The sequence below is a fragment of the Desarmillaria tabescens genome, assembly GCF_030435595.1.
Source record: "Desarmillaria tabescens strain CCBAS 213 chromosome Unknown EV420scaffold_62, whole genome shotgun sequence".
Classification (NCBI taxonomy): domain Eukaryota; kingdom Fungi; phylum Basidiomycota; class Agaricomycetes; order Agaricales; family Physalacriaceae; genus Desarmillaria; species Desarmillaria tabescens.
In genome coordinates, this window is record NW_026848361.1 from 241,922 (window position 1) to 260,759 (window position 18,838).

Below are 18,838 nucleotides of genomic sequence, written 5' to 3' on the forward strand. Positions count from 1 at the left end.
GATGGCAACCAGGGGTGTCAAGCGCAGCGGATTATCCTTCTGGACTCTGCCTCCAGCGTCGACCAATCGAGAGAAATATATATCCATGAGGCTCAAAAAGCAAAGATTACATGTGAGAATAAAGACAAGTAAAGGGGATATAAAAAAAGAATCAGAAATCATACCCTTCTACTTTGAAGGTTTTACCATATTGGAGATAATTGTCCATAATTTTGTAAATAGAATCAGGCAACCCCATGCTTATAAGCGTGTTGGAGATCTTGGCGTGGCCATGAATTTCGCCGAGCTTGAAGAAGCTTCGGGCGATCTGCGTGGGGTACTGGGAAGACGAACATCAATACCCCTTGATCTAACCAATACATTAAGAAAACGTTACTCACTGTCATCTCCGTATAATCAGCATACTGGTATGCAGCCACACGAATAGCCGTCTGTATTGACCGCTGAATATCCCCCTCCTCCGCATACATCTCCATCAACTTTGCCCACGGCTTCTGCGAATACCGTGGTGCATCCAAACACCGCTGATACGCCTCCTTCGCCTCCTCCTTGTGGTGTAGTCGCATCCCAAGATCGCCTAGGATTTCCCACTCAAGCCCTGTCTTCCGATAGGCAACGTGCTGCGTCTTGAAATGAGCAACTTCGGCCCTGAATATTGTCCAAACGCGTAGATCCTACATCCGGTCATGAGGGTACATCGGTAAACTGAGTACCGCCACAGACTCACCTCGTACAGCACCATGAATAGATTATCCAACCACCGTTCACATAGCCGCTTGTTGCTGAAAGAGAACGGCTCTGAAGGTAAGCCAGGAGACGATGCATCCTCGTCCTTCTTGTCACCTTCACCTGCGGCCGCTTGGACAGGCCTTTCCAGATCGTTCGCTTGCTTCAGCACATGATGCGGGCCCCCATTCCCGTTAACAGCTATTGGCGAATTCACTTTGGCCTCATCCTCGGCCTCTTTCTTCTCCGCTTCTCTCAAATCCCGATCGGACTCTGTTGAAATCCGGATCGTCGGAATGGTTGCTTCCAAAGATCCATTCTTCTTCATAGAGTCCTGACTGGGGCTATGGGGCGATACCATCCCACGAGTTGATGCGTTGTCAAGTGTTTCCGACGGCTGAACGCTACCATCTTCGTGGATTGCTGTACTTGAGCCGCCGTTTGTAGAATGGGAGATGTCCCCTTGGGCCTTCTGCATCCGATATTCCTCTTCCATCACGAACACACTGCTCCTCGTTTTGAGTAGTTCGTCCCAACCAATCTGCGAAACTAGTCGTGTGAGGAGCGTGTATGCCCGAGCCCAGGTCCCACGGAGTCCAGGAGCTGGTAGGCGTTGTAGGGCAGGATCAGCTTCATCGTCATCAGTTTTGGCTCGTTCCGGGAGGATTTCACCGATTTGTCGCTGGAAGGGAAGGTGTATACGAGCTGGTGTCAGATTCCGGTGGGCATCCCGTCCATTAAACGTGAACATTGGACAAGAGTTGAGGGTCAGAAGGGCAGATTCGAATTGGCCAAGGTCGAGGTAGAGCTCCGTCAGCTTTTCCCACGTTACGAACTCGCTTGGAGCACAATTAACGGCTTGACGAGCAAGCTTCAACGCCCACTCGAACTTGCCTTTCGAGCGCAGGAAATCGCACTGAACATGCAGGAGCGTGTAAGACTGGGGAGTTTCCTTCATTGCTGCCGCAATAATTTGGACCGCCTTGATTTCTTCGTCTGCAACAGTCACATTATTTTGGCAACTATTGACATTCAAAAGGACACGCACTCATGCCAATATAACTCCGTGCCAGCAGGGATGCAATTTCAGGTTCCCTTGCAGAGATCTTCTCGAACAGATTAGCGGCTTGCTGAAAGCGTCCACTGTCTCCAAAGTACTTCATGATCCCAGCCGTCAAATGGTTCGAAACGACAGTCGCCACCTGTATTTCGGGATCGGATCCAACCTGCCAGCCTGGCTGACCATCAATGACGAGTACAGGGACAAGTCGAAGCACACGAACCTTTCATGAAGAGACTTTCGGCCGCCTGAAGGAACCTGATCTCGGCTTCCAGTGAAGTTATCGGGTCGAGCTTGCGGTAGGCGTCTAACCAGTACGTGGGATCATCCGAATACAATATGGACCGTAGCAGCGCCGACACATAAGTTTCCTGCCAGATTTCCGGTGTCGCTTCATGTCTGATGCCCATTATTAGCGCCTTTAGAAAAAGCGGAAACTGCAAATTCGACGAACCGCTCCCCTCTCAGGTCAATCACATACGCGTTTACGCCACCCGGAATCTTGACATCGACACGAATATCCACGCGGGAGAAGGCATTGAAACAGCTAGAAAGGACGCGCGCCATGAGCTGTGCCCGCAGCCGTAGAGAGTCGTCACTCACCAATAACATCCATTTCTAACCTTCCAAGCAGCAGTTTTTGCGAACCAGGCAGAGGTATCTTCAATCGCATACGTTAATGAGTTGATATATGCTGCGAGCGATGCAGATGACGAGGCATCGACGCCGGAAATATAGTGATACGACCCTAGCTGTAAGGAAATGAGACACGTTCACTGCACAAACTCTTGACACGTACGTCTCGATGGGCGCTCTTTCCGTTGCTCTTGACGACATGGCACAGATCTGGAGGACCTAGTTCACGGAACGTGGCTGTCACCGTCGTCAGCAATGTTCGTCTCGTCCCAGGATTTGCTCACAGAGGCTCTCTGTTCTTGCTGTCAGCGATTCTCCTAATTCGACCTGGGAGCTTAGTTCAGATACACTCCGAGTATTCAAAAAGTACGGCAAACCTCAAATAATTCAGGTATGTCCTTGAATGTCGCCTCCGCCATGGAGGAATAGGAAAAGGTGTGAATGTGGCGTTATTTGGCAACAGTCCCAACGTGACCGTGCAGCCAAACACTGGCACTTCTGTTTCCTTAATGGGGCTTTCCGGTCATCTACTTCCTCAACCAGTACCATCTGAGACGCTGTCGTGATTTGTGCACCTTCACGACAGTCTATATTGCTTACTGCAGTAAATGGACGTCTGAATATTGGCGTCGTCAGGCGAACATAATATTATTCCCAGGACTCATATGGTGCGCCCGGGATACCATCTATGGATGAACAGTACTGATCCAAGCAATAGTTACTTCTTCGTTTCCCACACAACGCACGAATGTCGGTCTCGGTACCTTGATTGTCATACTTGTGACACCACCTACACCACGAGACACGAGATCTGTCGTGATCCATTCAACAATGAATCTTTGGAGGTTCCTTTTGTTCTCCTAGTTGGAGACGAACACCAAGTTGGCCCTTGTTTGCTGGTCATCACAACCAGCGATGAATGGATGCAGACATTGCCAACGTTCCATTGTTGTTTGCTTCCTGAAAGGAAGTTGGTGATAGCTGTTTTCAGTTGTGGATGGATTGTCGCATTGTGCACAACGCAGTGTTTCATACGTTACCGATTTCTTCCTCCATCCGGCATACTCTATAGTGCACATTCTCAGCCACTGTTTGCAAGCGATTGAGGCGAAACACCATCTTGTATCCATCGGTCTCCCCTACAACTCCGGCAACTGGGACCTTCGCCCGTATCACCCGCTTCTTCAAGGATGTTCCGTCCTATGATCATCTATGGACATTCAGTCAATACACACCAAGCAGTTCCTGTCAATGTTCGCACTTGTAACCTCCCAACCATCCGTCATTCCAATGAGCCTTACGTTGATGGTGATTCCGAGCTTACGATCATGTGGCACTCATTCTCCGACTTAGGTCACCACCCCTTTCCGGACCATTGTGTATCCAGATTTAGACTTTACTCCCGTCCGCCTATATAAACCCCTCTTGTGTTTTTTTTTTCAAGCACAACAGGTTCCTCTCCCTCCATCCCTACCCTTCTACACCTTCTTTGAGCCCGGAGCTCTATACTTTCCTTCAAACGTTCAATCTCTTCCGAATTCTTCTTTCAACTTTCACCATGCTTCACTTCAACTCCCTCCTGGTTCTTTCTGCGTCGATCGCACTCTCTTCGGCACTTCCTCTGCAGAAGCGTATCGCTCAGACCATCGCCGATTCCACACATGACTGGGAACAAGCATGCGTGAGTTCTCTCTTTCCCGCGTTGTCACCTCATTTAAGTCTTTCTTTCTTTCAGCTCGCCGCGGGTGGCGCGGGTCAATGCAACCCCCTGTCCCAAACCGCTTTTACCAGTCTCTTGGCTGCCGGAGGAAACTGCGACCAACAAAACGCGGCCGACCAAATGATCGACCTTGCCAAACAGCTCGGCAATGATGCAGAGATGATCAGGTTGACCCAGCTGTTCGTCCAGCAGCCTCGCAATGCTGTGAGTTCCATCCTTATCTTCTTTCACCCTCATCTAACATGCCATTCAGCCCGACAGCTTGCAAGTTCCCTACTGCCAAACTGCACCAAAAAACGCCGAACTCAACGGGCTGTTTCACTGCGAGTTCGCAGGGTCCGACTTTACCAAGTTCAGCGGTGACCAGACCGGCAATGTTCCTCTCGGATTGACTTCCGTCAATCCCCCCGGTTCGTGCCCTGCCAAACCCGACGGTCCGGTTCCCGACGGCGTCCAGCTGAACACTCTCGTTACAAATCCTATTGCCGGGTGCGTTAATCATCCACCATTATCGGTAATCTAGCTAACCGGAAATGCAGATCCACCAGTTCAAATTCTTCGTCCTCTACCGGCTCCACCCCTGTCGCCAGCTCCGTCACCCCTACCGCCTCCGCTGTCAACAACGGCGTCGCAGCGGGCAGTTCGTCTACAGCCTCAGTAGTCCCCACAGCCTCAACCAGCTCCGCGGCCGACACCACCGGTTTCCAAAAACAAAACGGTGAAGACGCCAAGGCTCTCAATGCACAGTTCGCCAGTCTGACCGCATCGTCCCCTTGCACCGACGGGGACCAGGCCTGCGTCAACGGTGGGTTCGCACAGTGCGTAGGGGGTCAGTTCACCATCACCCAGTGCGCTGGGGGCACTCAGTGCTTTGCCCTCCCGCTCGTGAACAAGGCTGGAACGGTACGTCTCCGTTTTCGTTTCCATTGTCCTCGTCTTAACATCAATTTCAGTCCATCGCGTGTACTACCCAGGCTGATGCCGATTCGCGCATTGCTGCTACCGGGGCTTGAGGGAGATGATTTTTATCTTTGAACATTGTTTATACAGCTGTGTATGTTATAGGTATCAATGGAGGTAGAACCTTGTTATATAACGTCCAAGTTCCCGAGATATAAGATGCCTTTTTTTGGCAAGGTGAGGCGCCAGGGTTGTTTATTCACAGAAAAAGCACGGTGGCCTGCCCTCGTCTAAAGTTGTGTCAGTTCCTTTTGCAATGCCGAGCGCTGGGATTCATAAATACAGTCTTATAAACTAGAAATCCCCGAGGTAATATGTAAGTAAATCCATCCGAGAACCCAAACGGTGACTGACTGTCAATGCCATGAGAAGCTCGAAATCTCGCAGATCCATGGGGGGACGCCGATAGATACTCTATGATTAGTAGTACATCAATCGTATGAATAACCTGCTTATACCTCCAATCAAGCCATAGGCCGAGCTCACCGCCAACATTATGATGTAGTTAGAACCTAGCATGGTAGAAAGAAAGACTTAGTCCAGCAGCGATTGTAAGAAGAGAATTCCATGATTTCCTCCTACCGTATACGTCTAGTAGGTACCGACAAAGTAACCTGGTATCGATCTCTAATGATATCATCTTTGTGTTTCTAACGGTAACCCTTCATCTACCCCTGGCACCTTCCTTCACCCAAATGCTAACACTCCGAGCGGAACACTTGAACTCCGCCCAACCATCATCTCCAATAACAACATCACCCTGATACCACCCCAACAGATCATTCCACTTTTCACCAGCGTGTTCCTGCCGATCATCATTAACGACCGGAACAACTGAAATGATGCAACTCACCTTGCCCACTTCCATACGCTTTGATCTGGCAATCAATCAGCTACATTGAATATCATGTTCGCGAAAGAATCACGGACCCTTCACCGGACCCATTGCACAAAACAACGACACATCCATCCATTCCTTTTGCCTTTTCACCCATCCTTACCCATCCCACACAATTCATATGGTCCCAATAATCCCTCAGCTCACCATACGCGTACAACTTACGCGCGCGGATCATAACATCAAGCTGAGATACCGGTTGCTGGGGATTATCTCCTTTCGTGCCGTACAAGTCACCCCAAAATACACATCTACATCAGGTCAGAATTAGAAATCATTCCAGGACATGGAACTTACGGGTATCCGGATGGTCGCAGCAAGATCAGAGCATATGCTAGGGGCTTGAATGCCGGGGATACCCAGCTCTCTAATGCTTGGCCAACTTGCTATAGGACATGGTTCAGAAAAGCAACAAACAAGTGAGTGGTAGAGCGCTCACAGTACTAGAAAGCGATCAGTACATAAAACATATGAAGATGACGCAACGTACTCATGGTTATCAACGAGCGTCACTGCATCAATGGGCCTCTTCTGGACAATCGTGGAGTCCCAAATTGCTCGCATATCATACTCTTCTGCTCTATCTCCAGCTTCTTTGAAGTTGTAGTGTAAAGGCGTGTCGAATACGCTATACTATAATGTTATATGAGTTATATAAGGTCTGCGAAGACACGTTTAACGAACCTGCGTCTCGAGGGAGCCCAGATACTCCTCCAAGTCGCTTCAAATCATCCTTCCAATATTCGCCAACGGCAAACAGATGAGGATCATTCGCGTCCGCGCGCACAGCCTTAACGAAATCAGCGATGAAATGACTGTCGATATGCTACAATCATACTGAGTTTCACCGGTCATGAAGTGGAAACCGAGAAGAAACTACTACCTTTACGGCGTCGAATCTAAATCCGGTCGCGCCGGTCTCCTTGATAACCCACTTCCCCCAATTGATAACGTCCTTCCGTGCGTCTGGATGGCTATGGTCGACGTCCGCACCCACTACATGATGATGAGATCGATATTATCAAAACGATGATATGAACTCACTCAGGTAGTCATAGTTGCTGTTCTCGTCATCGACGCCTTGTGCCCAGTCCTTACCGTCGCCGTGAATACGAAAGATGGCTGATTTGCTGTTATTATCGTCATAATCCACGCCCGTAAAGTGGTTGAAATTCCACTTGAACTTGCTGTACTGAGAAAACGTGTTAATGCGGGTATTGACGATGAGAAGGGCCATACCTTGCCACCTCTTCCAGGAAAATCGAAGCCTGTCCAACCCTACGAACCGTGGTCAGAAAAAGTAGCCAATCCGTGAAGCTAGCATGCTCGCACCTTGATATCATAAAGATCAGAAACCTCTTTGTTCCTGTCATCTGGATCGACCTCAGTAGCGGCAAATTGCTCAGTTCTCTCTGCGCCAAATCTGCGCAATGATCAGTCGAGAGAAGTAGAACAGATAGAGCGTGCACGTACTTGTGATTCAACACCGCGTCGATGTATGTAACGATCCCATGCTCCTTGGCCTTCTTGATAGCGCGCAATAATTCCTCCTTCGTGCCATACTTGGTCCTTACCCCGCCTTTCTGATCAAACTCTCCAAGGTCGTACAAGTCGTAAATGTCGTAGCCAACTGACTCTTGGCCGGCCGCCTTTGTAGGAGCTGACGGGAGTGTTAGCATGAGATAATAAAGGCGTCTTCGACGACATACGAGGTAACCACATGGCAGTAATTCCCCATCTCAGCCAGCTCGGGTGATACGTCCGCGATTTTCTTCCAGTGGACGCCATTTCCTTCAGAGTACCACTCGAAGGCCTGTATCTGTGAAAAATGGATTGTTCAACGGCGTTGCTCGCCGCAGAAGAGAGAGATGAACTCGCCATGGTATGGTTCTGTTCGTCGTCGTTGGCCATGGTAGTAGGAAGTGGGGGGAAAAGAGCCAAGCCAGATATCTTGGACTCCATTATATACCGAAAGCCTTGACAGGAAATGACGCGGCGACGTCGTTGTGAAAAAATCTATTTTGGTGTGCGCCTACGTTGTCCAATTGTGGCAATGACGTAGACCTAGATAAGTGTATGCTCTCCGAACGAATAATGAGGCATTCTTGGAGGATATCCGTAGAAATTGAATGACGCTCTGGCGTGACAAACATGAAGGCGCGACAGGTGCGAGGTTCAGTCATCGGAGAGTCCGGCCCGAAAAAAGTCACATGCTTCCAAAGCCGCCACTGACTTGCTTCTGTGAAGTTACACAGTGTAAGTTCTGTTCTCGTTCTTCGCTGACTTGAATCAAACAGCCTGATGTCGAATATCATACGAAACCCCACTAGCACCAAGCCGAAACGCGCGCTCCGACAACGTCCCCCCATCGGCCCAGAAACAGCTGTCGAATAGGCCACGGCCCACGCGGATCCAAAATTTGCCATTGACGAAACAGAAAATAACTCTGGTATAGCAAATCATCGGAAAATAGGTCCAAGCCTCTGAGATTCTCAACGGTAGGGGAGGTATCATACGAGCAATTTATGGTCGTTACACAACAGAGGGCATTTCGTGGCTATTTAGGTATGAATCCGTTAAGAAACCCTTAGTTCGAGGAAGGAATGCAGGAAGCTACGATGCGACAGCTGTTGTAAGATGACGGTACGTCTATTCGAATATGAGTATTGGTGTACAAAGCTTAAGGCATCCATGATTATTTGCGACCTTCTTGGACTGATAACTCTGTTACCAGTTATTCTGAATGCATATTCTTCTCGAAATCGATGTCAAGTGATCGTTAAGGAAAGTCTGTAACTGACATCAACGCCAGTAACCAATTAATAAAATGACAGTCAATTTGTGGACTAGGCTTCATTCTCGTCACTCTTTCGACAAAGTGTAGTTTGAAAACGACTTCATATGGAGTACAACTTCCACACGTATTACGGGCCTTAAATTGAGGTACAATCTGTCTTGTGTTTGTTCCGTTGAATGCATCATGCTTTGGTTGAGAATGATCCCGCTCGATTGCAGTTCCTCACCAGTTCTCTGGACCTAACGCTTTCCTGGCTTAATAGGCTAAAGGATGAAAGTCCTCGATTAATTCTACTGAAATCTACAGCCAAAAAATATCCATGTCGGGGGCGTCGATCCATATCACCCCTGCCTTCCTACAACAAGGGACACATTTCCGACCGATACATAGGAACGCTCAATGATTAATATGTCTACCGCCTTTCGTAATAATGCATTCGATGGACCCCCGGCTTTGTTGCGAGTCCACATCGTTTCCGGTACTACGTTTCTCCCCTCTGATCCATTTTCATAACATTTCATTCTTGCCGCTCAAGCTCTTCTCGACATCGTCAGTAACTTGTTGGTAGCTGAGATGTGCTGAACCTTTTATGGGTGAGTATTTTTGGCTTCGGCTCGCCTTCCGTCTCTCACACGGAACATCCATCCAGCGCTAAAGCCATCTTCTTCGATGCACTCTGCCACAATTCATGCCGACTTAATACTGGCGTGTCAAGTACTTTGACTTTGGCTTGTCTTCTGTCACTTGCGCCGGCGGCCATACACTACTATCAAACTAAAACCACCCTTTGCACTCGTGGTGCGCTGATTCAACTACTATTATTGGAAGGGTACAATTCCCATGACAGAACTATAAATAGAGCAGCGGCGAATGATTGTGGTCTAGGTACGAATACAGCTCTATTCAATGATTGAATGCCACGCTAAAGGTCTTTCCGCCTAGATAGCGGTCCATCATCGCCACTTACTTCTTGTCAGAGAATCCTGTTATCGTGACTCACATTGCGTCAACAGCACCATGACATCCACAGAGGAGAAAATAATTGTCGTGTCCTGGGCCGGCGACGACGATCCAGAAAATCCTAAAAAGTGAGCTCTACTATCTCCGATCCTGATATCGTCCCATTTCCTGAGCGTTTCCAGTCTCTATTTCATTTACTATGCAGTTGGACTAATACTCAGAAATGGATCGTGACCGGTCTTATATCCACAAGTATGATGCTGTCACACATGTCGTCGTCGATGATAGCTCCAGCTGCTAGGGATGTGGCGAAAGATCTTGGATCCACCAGCCCCATTTTTGAACCTTTACTAACTTCGGTATTCATCTTGGCATACGGTAAGGCCGAACCTACTACTTGGAACTTCGTTGATAACGCTCCTTCCAGCTTTCGGCTTTTCTGTATTTTGTTTCGATCGCTCACGTCTTGGGCCGTTCCAGAGTGGTGCAACTAGCCAATGTATTTTACATCGGTACTCTTGGTTTCCTCAAGCAGATCTAAGCAGACACTAACGGGATTTTAGTCTTCAATCTTCTCTGCGCTTTTGCGAAAGATCCTAATACTATGTGGTTGTGTCGTTTCTTTGCTGGTATTGGTGCGAGCTGCGCCGCTGGCAGTGCGTGATACAAGGCCTACTATAGCCGGAGTTGTATCTGATCTACTGTCCATTAATAGCTCCGTGGGGTTATTATTAGCGATTGTTGGAGCGCCAAGAGGGCCTAGTCGCGGGGTAGCTCTGCTTGCCATACCGTCTCTCTTGGGTCCAGTCATTGGACCTATCGTTGGCGCATGGCTTGTCATGAATACGACATGGAAATGGATCGTGAGTCATCATCCTTAGTTTCTATAATTTCTTCTAGTCGTAACATTGCGTTCAGTTCTGGTTGACCTCTATTGCTGCCGTCTTTGACCAAGTCGGCTCCTTCTTTTGGCTCAAAGAGAGTAAGCGCCGATGTCCTAAAGAGCCAATTGTTGCTTATTTCTTTTGCTGATAGCCTGTGCGCCCTCTTATCCTGTCGCCGAAAAGCGAAAGTAGACTGCAAAAGGCCAGCAGTGGGGAAGAGAGAGTCCAGATACGTCACGAGTCATCAGCAGAATCTACCCTAAGTATACGATTCGTTGGCACTCGAGATTATCTCTGATCCTCTGCCCTACTAGTCCTTCCCTCACGCACATGATTCTACTGCTCCATCCCGTCTTTTTGCTTTTGACCGAACCTATGATCCAGCTACTAGGGATATATATAGGCGTACATATGTAAGACTTACCGCTTCGTCTCTACTATTATGTGCTAATCATGTCACTGGATTATCTTCAGATACGGTAGGATACCAGCGGGAGGATGTCGCGTTCAATTGCTTTATCGACTCATCTTAATGTTCTAGGGCTGAATATATTGTACGTTCTAGTACAATCTTGTCCTTTTCCTAAGCGTCTCTCTGACTTTCTCACAGTGATACTAACGTCAATTCCAGACATCTTCGTTGTTGTATATCACGAGAGCCTCGGAATTGCAGGATTACATTATATCGCATTTGGGATTGGCCTTTATGGAGGAGCACAAATCGCCGATGCAACCCAGAACGAGTTATATCGCTGCCTCAGTGCTCGCTACGGGACAACTGGTCGTCCTGAGTATCGAATCCGTGAGTGTCCTCTATTACATCATCGGTGTTTACTAACTTTTGTGAAGTCATTATACTACCTGCTACCCTACTTGTGACTATCGGACTGCTCATAACAGGTACGTCACAATCATAGGCTTAATCCGGGAGATATCACTTAGATACATTCTATTTTCAGGGTGGGGTGTCAAGCGTTGCCCACTGGGTTGTTCCAGATATTGTGAGTGTCTCCGCACGTAAGACCTACCAAAGCTTACAGTGTCGTATACAGGGACTTGTCATCATCGGGTGAAGACCTTTATTGCACTACAGGAGGCGACAACTTGATTCTTGTTTCCAAATAGAATAGGAATTACCGTGAACTGGAAAGCGATACAGGGGTACCTCATTGACACCTACACTGTTCGCGCTACGCCAGGTAAGTAAATGGCGTGTAGAGGTGCCGATGTCGATCTGACTTATTCCGCAGCTCACAGAAGGTTCTCTCTGCTTCGTTCACTGGGCGGTTTCGCTTTGCCATTATGCTCTCCCAGCTTGTCAGCGATCATGATCTTCTATAATTCTTTCAATGACTGAGCTCCGAGCCTAGGTACGAGAATCCTGGGATATGGGAAAGGAAACACTATATTGGCTGGACTGGGCTCTGGGCATAGGAATCCTGCTGTAAGTCCGCTTCGCTCCAGTCAGGTCCTTGGATGCATAACACAAGCTAGGGTTTTGATCCTGTGGTTTTCGGGGACAATTCTACGCCGCAAAAGTGCAATGGTTATCCACGAGTAAGTATCGATAGAATATTACGATAATTTTACATTTGTATAATAAAATCGAAGAGGACGACGAAGAGTGTAGGCTGCAGGATAGGTACCTAGACTTTTGAAATGGCACTGTTCAATTTCAACTGGCTGTTTTACTCCTACTGGCCCAAGAATATTTCCAGAGTCGAACCCATGTGTTGACATTCGGTGCCATAGGAAGAACGAAATATAAAGATATCGAGTGCCATAGCTCTTATATCAATCATATCATCTGAGTCGGGGGGCAATCGGATTCCTTCTTCTGGCGTGCGCCTACAAGGGTCAAGGAGAAGCGCGAAGGATGCTACATACGCAACTGAAATAACAGTTTCCTGTGAATGATACAGATAGAAGCTTTCTGTCTATGTGTCTAGTTGTCTAAGGTTTTGAAAAGTGGACCAATAAACCCGCATGGTCTCCCCCAGAATCTATAGGAGTGAAAGTGTTACTGCAGTTATAGTTCTACAGACATCATCAAATCAGAACAATTCAGTTAAAATTTCCGAATACAACTCACGCAGTTGAAACGAACATGAAGATATCTACGGTTTGAACATTTCAGCATGACAATTGTGGCTCGGGAATGAAAGAAACTAACATTGAAACAACAGGAAAACCTGAAATTAACCATTTCAGCGTAAGGGAGAAGAAAGAAAATGTGAAGGCCTACAGATAGTGTGTCTAGGTCATGATCCTTCGCATATAGTTGTGTCACGATCAGCTGACTATCATTGCCAGATTGAGTATCGCCTCTCAAAGCTAAAAATATGCTTACTTCACGGATGATGGTGTTCCACTCAGAAGCATAGCAACAAATCTCTGTCCAGTAGAGCATCAACAATGGAAGCAGCAAAAGAAGATACTGCCCACCTCAACAAGAGCGTCCTTGAATATAACACCACGGTGAGTTAGCCCTTGTGTAAGAAGTATACCGATGACTGGAAGCAAGGCCAGCTTGCAAAACGCCACCCAGAACATTGCAGGCAACGGTATCTTATTAAATGGACGCGGGATTTTCATGCAAGCGAACGAAGCACCCAATAGAATCAAAGACATTGGAACAGTCATGTTTCCGACGAATTCAGCTGCAAATAAAAGTGGCCTTTAGATCAGGAAGAGGTCGGCGATACACAAGGGGTGCTTGCCTGTATTGATGATGAACGTCAACGGCGGATTACCATCTGGACCGTGATAGTATGGACCACCGTCGACTTCTACGAACAGTGCTTTGAGTTGTGGAATGAGCGAGACTGGAATGGCGATATACATGCTCATCGTGATGGGCGTGAACAGACTCGACAGGGATTTGAAGGTTCTTCGCAAGAAAGGCGGAAAGAGGGATGCGAAACGACCAAGCTTCTCCTCCTCCGCAGTCGGCTCAAGTTCCTGTTCGTCTGTGATGAACGGTCTCTGCACGGTGACGTTCAAAAGCTCTTTCAAGGAAGGCTGCGACGCGTTCGATGCTCGACGTGATGAACTAGCACGTGACCGAGTACCAAGATCAACAGACCGTCTCGGCTGAAAAGAATTGGCTGATAACCTCGAAGCCCTGCATGGAAGTTGTATCTCAGGGTCTATCTCCATCTCTCCGAGTTGCTTTCCCAAGACGACCGACAATCCCTTGTCCCTTGCCAAGTCGGCCCCTTCCTCGTCATTACCAACCTTCTCACAATGAGAGTCGTTCGGTCGGGAGAGGAATTTTGCCTGCACACGCAGGAAGAAAGCTGCTATGGGCTTTTCGCGCCAGCTAGCACGGACGTTTGCAGCGTCACCTTGAGGTACATCTGGAGCATAGTCCCACGCGAGTGTGTTCGCGGCGCCGCAAATCCACATAACGATGTTGTACGCGAGAATGAAAATTGAAACATATGATACTCCGACTAGATATAGAAGGTCAAATACTATGTCAAATGAAATAGAAAAGCCCTTACGCTGCGGGTCTGTATCAGGATTGAATGGTTTCTGCTTCGCGACAGTAAGAACCACGGCTGTGGCTACACGAAGCCAAAATCACTACAAGACAAGAGAATATATCGGGTGTACGTACGCAAGCTGGTCCAGCTACTCATAGCCGTTGCTATCAGGATCCCAGCCCAGAAGTTCCGCGGGACATAGCAGAATTCGCGGATGAACACGCCGAATAAGAGTCCACAAGCCATGTAGACCTGGTGACGTGACTCAAAGTTAGAAACAGAAACCGTACATAGCTCGACTCACGAAGGCGACCAAGAAAAGCGGACCCATGGCCGAGATATTTTGCATGTTGAAGGCTGGAATGATATTCGAGAACAGTAGGCCGGGTAGCGCGACGTTCATTGTCACCTGTTCCTCGAATTTCAGATACGACAGCGATAACACGTATAACCATATCATACCTGGGACATCCCCCTAGAAGCAGCAGGTGTGAAAAAACCCCTTCGCGTTAGCCAAAACCCGAAGAAGATAGCAAGGGACCTGTGTCTCAATCGTCAGTCGCAGGCGCGCGCAACAAAGCAAAGGTTCCTCACATCTTCAGCAAAGGCACAACCCCAGAATAAACAAGGAAGCCCACAGAATAACCCATTCTGCAGCAGAAAAAAAAGGTTGGGTAGTTTGTTTTCTAGTTCCATCGAGATATACTCTGCTGCTTTAAATTTAAATTTCTCGATACCTTCCGAGCGAGATATTACGCCAGGCTCGACAGCGAACTGTTTCCGTTGAAAGAGTACCTACCATCGTTACTAGAAGAAGAAAGGGTCCAAGAAGAGCTTAAGGTTAAGAAGCGCCCAGATTACATTAGTTGCGAGAAGTCGAGGTATTCCTCGGTTCGAATGTTAGTTGAGAACATTGGGGTGCTTACCACCTGGCGAGGGTGCAAAGATAGTGATAATCTATGACAAACTCAAAGTCGCAATCATGTGTCTATGAACTTGATACGTACCATGATGCCAACACGACGCTCTTCAAACTTGTCAATTGGTTCATCACCCAAGCAACAAATTTCCGTGGTCACGTTGTGTTCCCCATATTGCAATGAATTCTACGAAATTTGATGAACTCGGGTTCATCATCCACGAAACATCGATAATGACATGCTTGAAAATTGTACGCGAGTCACTGAGTGTAGGGAAGAAAACGTAACACGTAACGCTGGGCCCGCGGTTTCATTTAGTCATATGTAACACATAACGACTGCTTGGCTTCCGATAAAAAAAAGTTTTTTTTTCATTACTGCTCGCAGACAGTCCATGACTGTAGAGGAAAGAAACACCAAAGTGGGCACTGGCATTATGGCCAATAAGGAAAGAAATTTGGAAATAGACCTGGAATTACGCGTTACGTTTTCTGATTTCAGCAACAATAGACGGCATTAGAAGTACCATGGTAAACTTATGGACTTGTTCAAGCGATGATGGAAAGCACTTGGGAACAAATGCTTTACCGTGCCGCATGCCAACCAAATAAGCAACGAAACGGGTCCAAAATTATACGTTGCGGTTTCTTCCCTTCACTCACGTACAGTATAGTACGTAAGGCAGAGGCCCGAAGTCCTGGAGAAGAAATGACCCGTCTGAATGGTTTACTACTGCCCAGTATCTTATCGCGGGCAGACGGATCGTAACACCGTTAATTTGGCGAAAGGTGGGTAAGCGAGTTGGATAAAGCTGCGTTCATTACCACGTTGTTGTCAAGTCCGACAAACTAAGAGGCGACATCAACCATCGAGCTATATGTGAAGGAGTTGATTAGCCCAAACCTTGTGCGTGGTTTGCATGTAACTGGTGAAACGACGTCAAATCTTGATCGCCTGGTATGATTCATATTTAGAACTCGGACGAACAGATGATGATCCCGGCTTTTAAATTTATAAAACTTATGAATCCTCGCCTAATAGTCCGAATCCAGTAGGAGCTAAGAAAAGGTGAATTGTGAAACCTGGACGTGAAGAGAAGACCGCCGAGAATTATCACAACCTACGGAATCGTGAGCGATGGATACAGTACTTCTATTCACACTGACAAGCAATTCCCCATCATAGAATTCAGCATATCGCAATGACAGATACATATTACTCAGTCTACCTCTTGTATGACCAACCCCGTCACCCAATCCTCCGTCAATCTCGTCCATCATCGCTATCGAAGGGAGAAATGAAACCTCCCCCTTCGCTCACGCCGACTACGAGTGACTTCAGCCTCGTTATAGTCTCCTCAGCCTCACCAGCAGCCCGGCTCTTTACACTCTCTACGTAATCATCGACGTTGGCCATGGGATCCCATGAGATTCGGTTTCCACCCCAGCCGCCCATGTTGTGGACGTAGTTCATGAATGTTCGCCCATATAGGATCCAGTGCCAGAACATCAGCGTTGCCGACAATGATGAGAAGGGCTTGAGCACGGGTCACAGCGACTACGGACAGTGTAAATCGTAATGGCCAGAAATAACTAGGGGTCAGGAACGCGAGACGCACCGTTGAACCGATGTGGACTTGCAACAAAGCCGAGAGAACGTCGAATATCTGAAGCAATGAAACTCCGAGTTACTTCGCACAGTGGATATGATGACTATCCGGCGTTCCTATACAGGCAAAGGACGTGAGTACCTACAAAAAGAAGTAAACGTGATTTAAAATACTTGTCCCTGAAACTCTTCAACGCTCCCAACGCTAATCTCCTCTAACTCTGGATCCTGGTAGAAGAGGTATAGAATTTTCATTCTCTGCGCATGATATGGCGTAATAACGGCGATATGGTCAGCGCCTCGGACCTTCTATCAGCACAATGACTGAAGTATCATTAGGAGAGATGCCTTACGTATACCTTTCTCTGCAACAAGCCGTGAACAATAGTTCTTTACGATTGTCGCTTCATTAATGTTGAAGTACGACGGCGACTCCTCCTCCCTTTGATCTTGACCAACCACAGCATGGAATATGATTGGGAAACTTCTTCGTCGGAAGGTCGTCCCAATTTCCATGCTCCTCGTCAACCTAGGGTCGCCACATGCCTGTAGTCGGTTTTTGTAGAAATGTGCATTCACGAAAGCCAAAATGGCTGGATGAGATCGGAAATTCTTGAGGAGTTCCATGATCCTGAAGCGCAGCAAACCATGAGAAAAACACATTAAATAGGAAAGAAAGTCGGTACGTAACACCCTGTCCACCACCACTTCCATTGCTATTCCAGGGCAACAATTTATAAACAGGTCTTTCCATCAACCTAACCAAATAGCTCTGCGAAAACCCTAGATCCTTTGCTAGGCCTGAATACACAGTCGGACCTAGCTGTTTCCGGATCACCCGCTAGAATCACGTTCGTATAATCATCTGCCAGTTCCTTGATAGGGATCATAGTATCAGGTTCTGTCGCCTGGCCAGCCTCATCGATAAAGATCCACCCAAAATGACCGGGCTTGACGCCCAAGCTTGCAAGGGCACCAGCGGAAACGCATGTGCAGACCACGGACACGATATTTGAGGACATCTTCGAGAACCGGCATAGCAAAATATAAGTTTCCGTTAGCGAGAGCGTGTTTGCGGAGACTCGTGGGAAGGTCGTCGTACTTGCGGGACATAGCATTCAGGCGGAAGACGTCCATGGGACCGAGGTGCATCAGTCCTTGCACAATGAGGTCGGCAGACTTGTTGCTGGGTGTACACGCCAGGATGCGGCCTCAGGATGACGGTGGAGGAGCTGTTGCATAGCTTCTACGATGGTCACCGTCTTTCCTGTTCCTGGACTGCGCAAATCATTTAGGTCAAACTACCTATAAACGCCAATGAAGGTAATTGCTTACGGTCCAAACACGATGAACGGCACGCTTCCCCTTGGTTGATGTACGATAGCGGCTACTGTCTCTAGCTGTTCAGATTATCTCCCAGATTTTGATTGAAAGGGAATCAGATCCTCCAACGTGGCTGGAGAAATCGGCCGCGCCGCTGTCAGGTGCTCAGGACCTGGAAACAATAATCGAGCAGGGTCATTCTTGTTGACCAGAGCCTGATGCGCTCGGCGGTGGGGTAGACGATTCAGAACGAAACGTATGTCAAACTTGGTTCCGCGGTACGTATTGAAAGTGTCGCTGAAACCAAGGGTGACGTGCGACTTGACAACCTTGTGAACGCGTCCTTCGAACCAAGTCTTTGTGGGTTGATTGACAGGACGAGCGAGAATAAAATCTCCGACCAGGACAGAGGGGCGGCCTCTAGAAAGGCCTTTGACTTGGAGTCTAAACAAAGTTGATTGACGCTGGTGCTCAAGGAGTACCAGAGAGGCTCACATGTAATTTAGGTCGGCCGACTTGATTCAACATCATGCATAGAGTAGGCATCTAGACCGTACCTGTATGATGAGATGAGCGCCAGCGTCAGCACAGCCGAAGCCAAAACAAACTTTTTCTGTTCTTTTCTAAGTAAAGCATGGTCTGGAAGTACTGCGCGTACGTTGTAACGTTAAGCGACGAAGGCATGAATCGTTTGATACCTTGTCTCGCGGATCTCTTGAAAGACCCGTTTTCATTATATACTGCCTGGATCAGATTCTGAGGGACATCGAACGAGGGAAGCTTGGAGATCCACTTCGTCGGGGTCCAAGTAGGAGGACGAAGGCTACGTTTGATGGGACCATAACTTGATGTTGCGTC

General features: G+C 47.8%; 7 protein-coding genes across 7 annotated transcripts; 3 read left to right on the top strand and 4 right to left on the bottom strand.

Moving 5' to 3' along the window:
* EV420DRAFT_1072562 (Chs5p-Arf1p-binding proteins-domain-containing protein) lies at positions 1 to 2,902 on the bottom strand. The gene is made up of 10 exons (XM_060465646.1): positions 2,800 to 2,902; positions 2,707 to 2,749; positions 2,586 to 2,659; positions 2,390 to 2,538; positions 2,241 to 2,333; positions 2,010 to 2,185; positions 1,775 to 1,960; positions 728 to 1,722; positions 381 to 674; positions 1 to 319 (listed from the first exon to the last, which is right to left on the bottom strand). Exons 1-10 carry the CDS (start codon positions 2,839 to 2,841, stop codon positions 152 to 154), a joined length of 2,220 nt encoding a protein of 739 aa, XP_060324496.1. The 5' UTR covers positions 2,842 to 2,902; the 3' UTR covers positions 1 to 151.
* An 864-nt stretch (positions 2,903 to 3,766) lies between these two features.
* On the top strand, positions 3,767 to 5,170 carry EV420DRAFT_1072550 (uncharacterized protein). The gene is made up of 5 exons (XM_060465645.1): positions 3,767 to 4,103; positions 4,158 to 4,346; positions 4,396 to 4,631; positions 4,682 to 5,045; positions 5,096 to 5,170. Exons 1-5 carry the CDS (start codon positions 3,981 to 3,983, stop codon positions 5,153 to 5,155), a joined length of 972 nt encoding a protein of 323 aa, XP_060324497.1. The 5' UTR covers positions 3,767 to 3,980; the 3' UTR covers positions 5,156 to 5,170.
* Positions 5,171 to 5,560: 390 nt separating this feature from the next.
* On the bottom strand, positions 5,561 to 8,162 carry EV420DRAFT_1577780 (alpha-amylase). The gene is made up of 14 exons (XM_060474538.1): positions 7,879 to 8,162; positions 7,721 to 7,819; positions 7,474 to 7,649; positions 7,333 to 7,423; positions 7,240 to 7,278; positions 7,045 to 7,192; positions 6,884 to 6,996; positions 6,759 to 6,826; positions 6,685 to 6,721; positions 6,487 to 6,633; positions 6,298 to 6,386; positions 6,033 to 6,251; positions 5,956 to 5,980; positions 5,561 to 5,907 (listed from the first exon to the last, which is right to left on the bottom strand). The coding sequence occupies exons 1-14, from the start codon at positions 7,909 to 7,911 to the stop codon at positions 5,767 to 5,769; spliced, it is 1,425 nt and encodes a 474-aa protein (XP_060324498.1). The 5' UTR covers positions 7,912 to 8,162; the 3' UTR covers positions 5,561 to 5,766.
* Positions 8,163 to 8,255: 93 nt separating this feature from the next.
* EV420DRAFT_1577788 (uncharacterized protein) lies at positions 8,256 to 8,978 on the top strand. Its single transcript, XM_060474539.1, has 3 exons — positions 8,256 to 8,487; positions 8,512 to 8,782; positions 8,833 to 8,978. The coding sequence occupies exons 2-3, from the start codon at positions 8,638 to 8,640 to the stop codon at positions 8,940 to 8,942; spliced, it is 255 nt and encodes an 84-aa protein (XP_060324499.1). The 5' UTR covers positions 8,256 to 8,487; positions 8,512 to 8,637; the 3' UTR covers positions 8,943 to 8,978.
* Positions 8,979 to 9,808: 830 nt separating this feature from the next.
* On the top strand, positions 9,809 to 11,558 carry EV420DRAFT_1278233 (major facilitator superfamily domain-containing protein; the record flags this gene model as incomplete). Its single annotated transcript, XM_060468076.1, has 9 exons — positions 9,809 to 9,885; positions 9,963 to 10,164; positions 10,185 to 10,269; positions 10,321 to 10,417; positions 10,473 to 10,620; positions 10,676 to 10,739; positions 10,871 to 11,046; positions 11,230 to 11,443; positions 11,491 to 11,558. Coding segments are annotated over 9 exons (1,131 nt in total), but the record flags the coding sequence as incomplete, so codon positions are not given.
* Positions 11,559 to 12,422: 864 nt separating this feature from the next.
* EV420DRAFT_1072716 (auxin efflux carrier) lies at positions 12,423 to 14,902 on the bottom strand. The gene is made up of 12 exons (XM_060465648.1): positions 14,724 to 14,902; positions 14,592 to 14,670; positions 14,434 to 14,538; positions 14,264 to 14,381; positions 14,148 to 14,210; positions 13,362 to 14,096; positions 13,087 to 13,301; positions 12,992 to 13,035; positions 12,887 to 12,941; positions 12,815 to 12,833; positions 12,734 to 12,758; positions 12,423 to 12,678 (listed from the first exon to the last, which is right to left on the bottom strand). Exons 1-12 carry the CDS (start codon positions 14,777 to 14,779, stop codon positions 12,645 to 12,647), a joined length of 1,548 nt encoding a protein of 515 aa, XP_060324501.1. The 5' UTR covers positions 14,780 to 14,902; the 3' UTR covers positions 12,423 to 12,644.
* A 1,546-nt stretch (positions 14,903 to 16,448) lies between these two features.
* EV420DRAFT_1649562 (P-loop containing nucleoside triphosphate hydrolase protein) lies at positions 16,449 to 17,679 on the bottom strand (the record flags this gene model as incomplete). Its single annotated transcript, XM_060478327.1, has 5 exons — positions 16,449 to 16,715; positions 16,748 to 16,774; positions 16,832 to 16,956; positions 17,011 to 17,288; positions 17,477 to 17,679. The coding sequence occupies 5 exons, from the start codon at positions 17,677 to 17,679 to the stop codon at positions 16,449 to 16,451; spliced, it is 900 nt and encodes a 299-aa protein (XP_060324502.1).
* Positions 17,680 to 18,838: the final 1,159 nt, after the last annotated feature.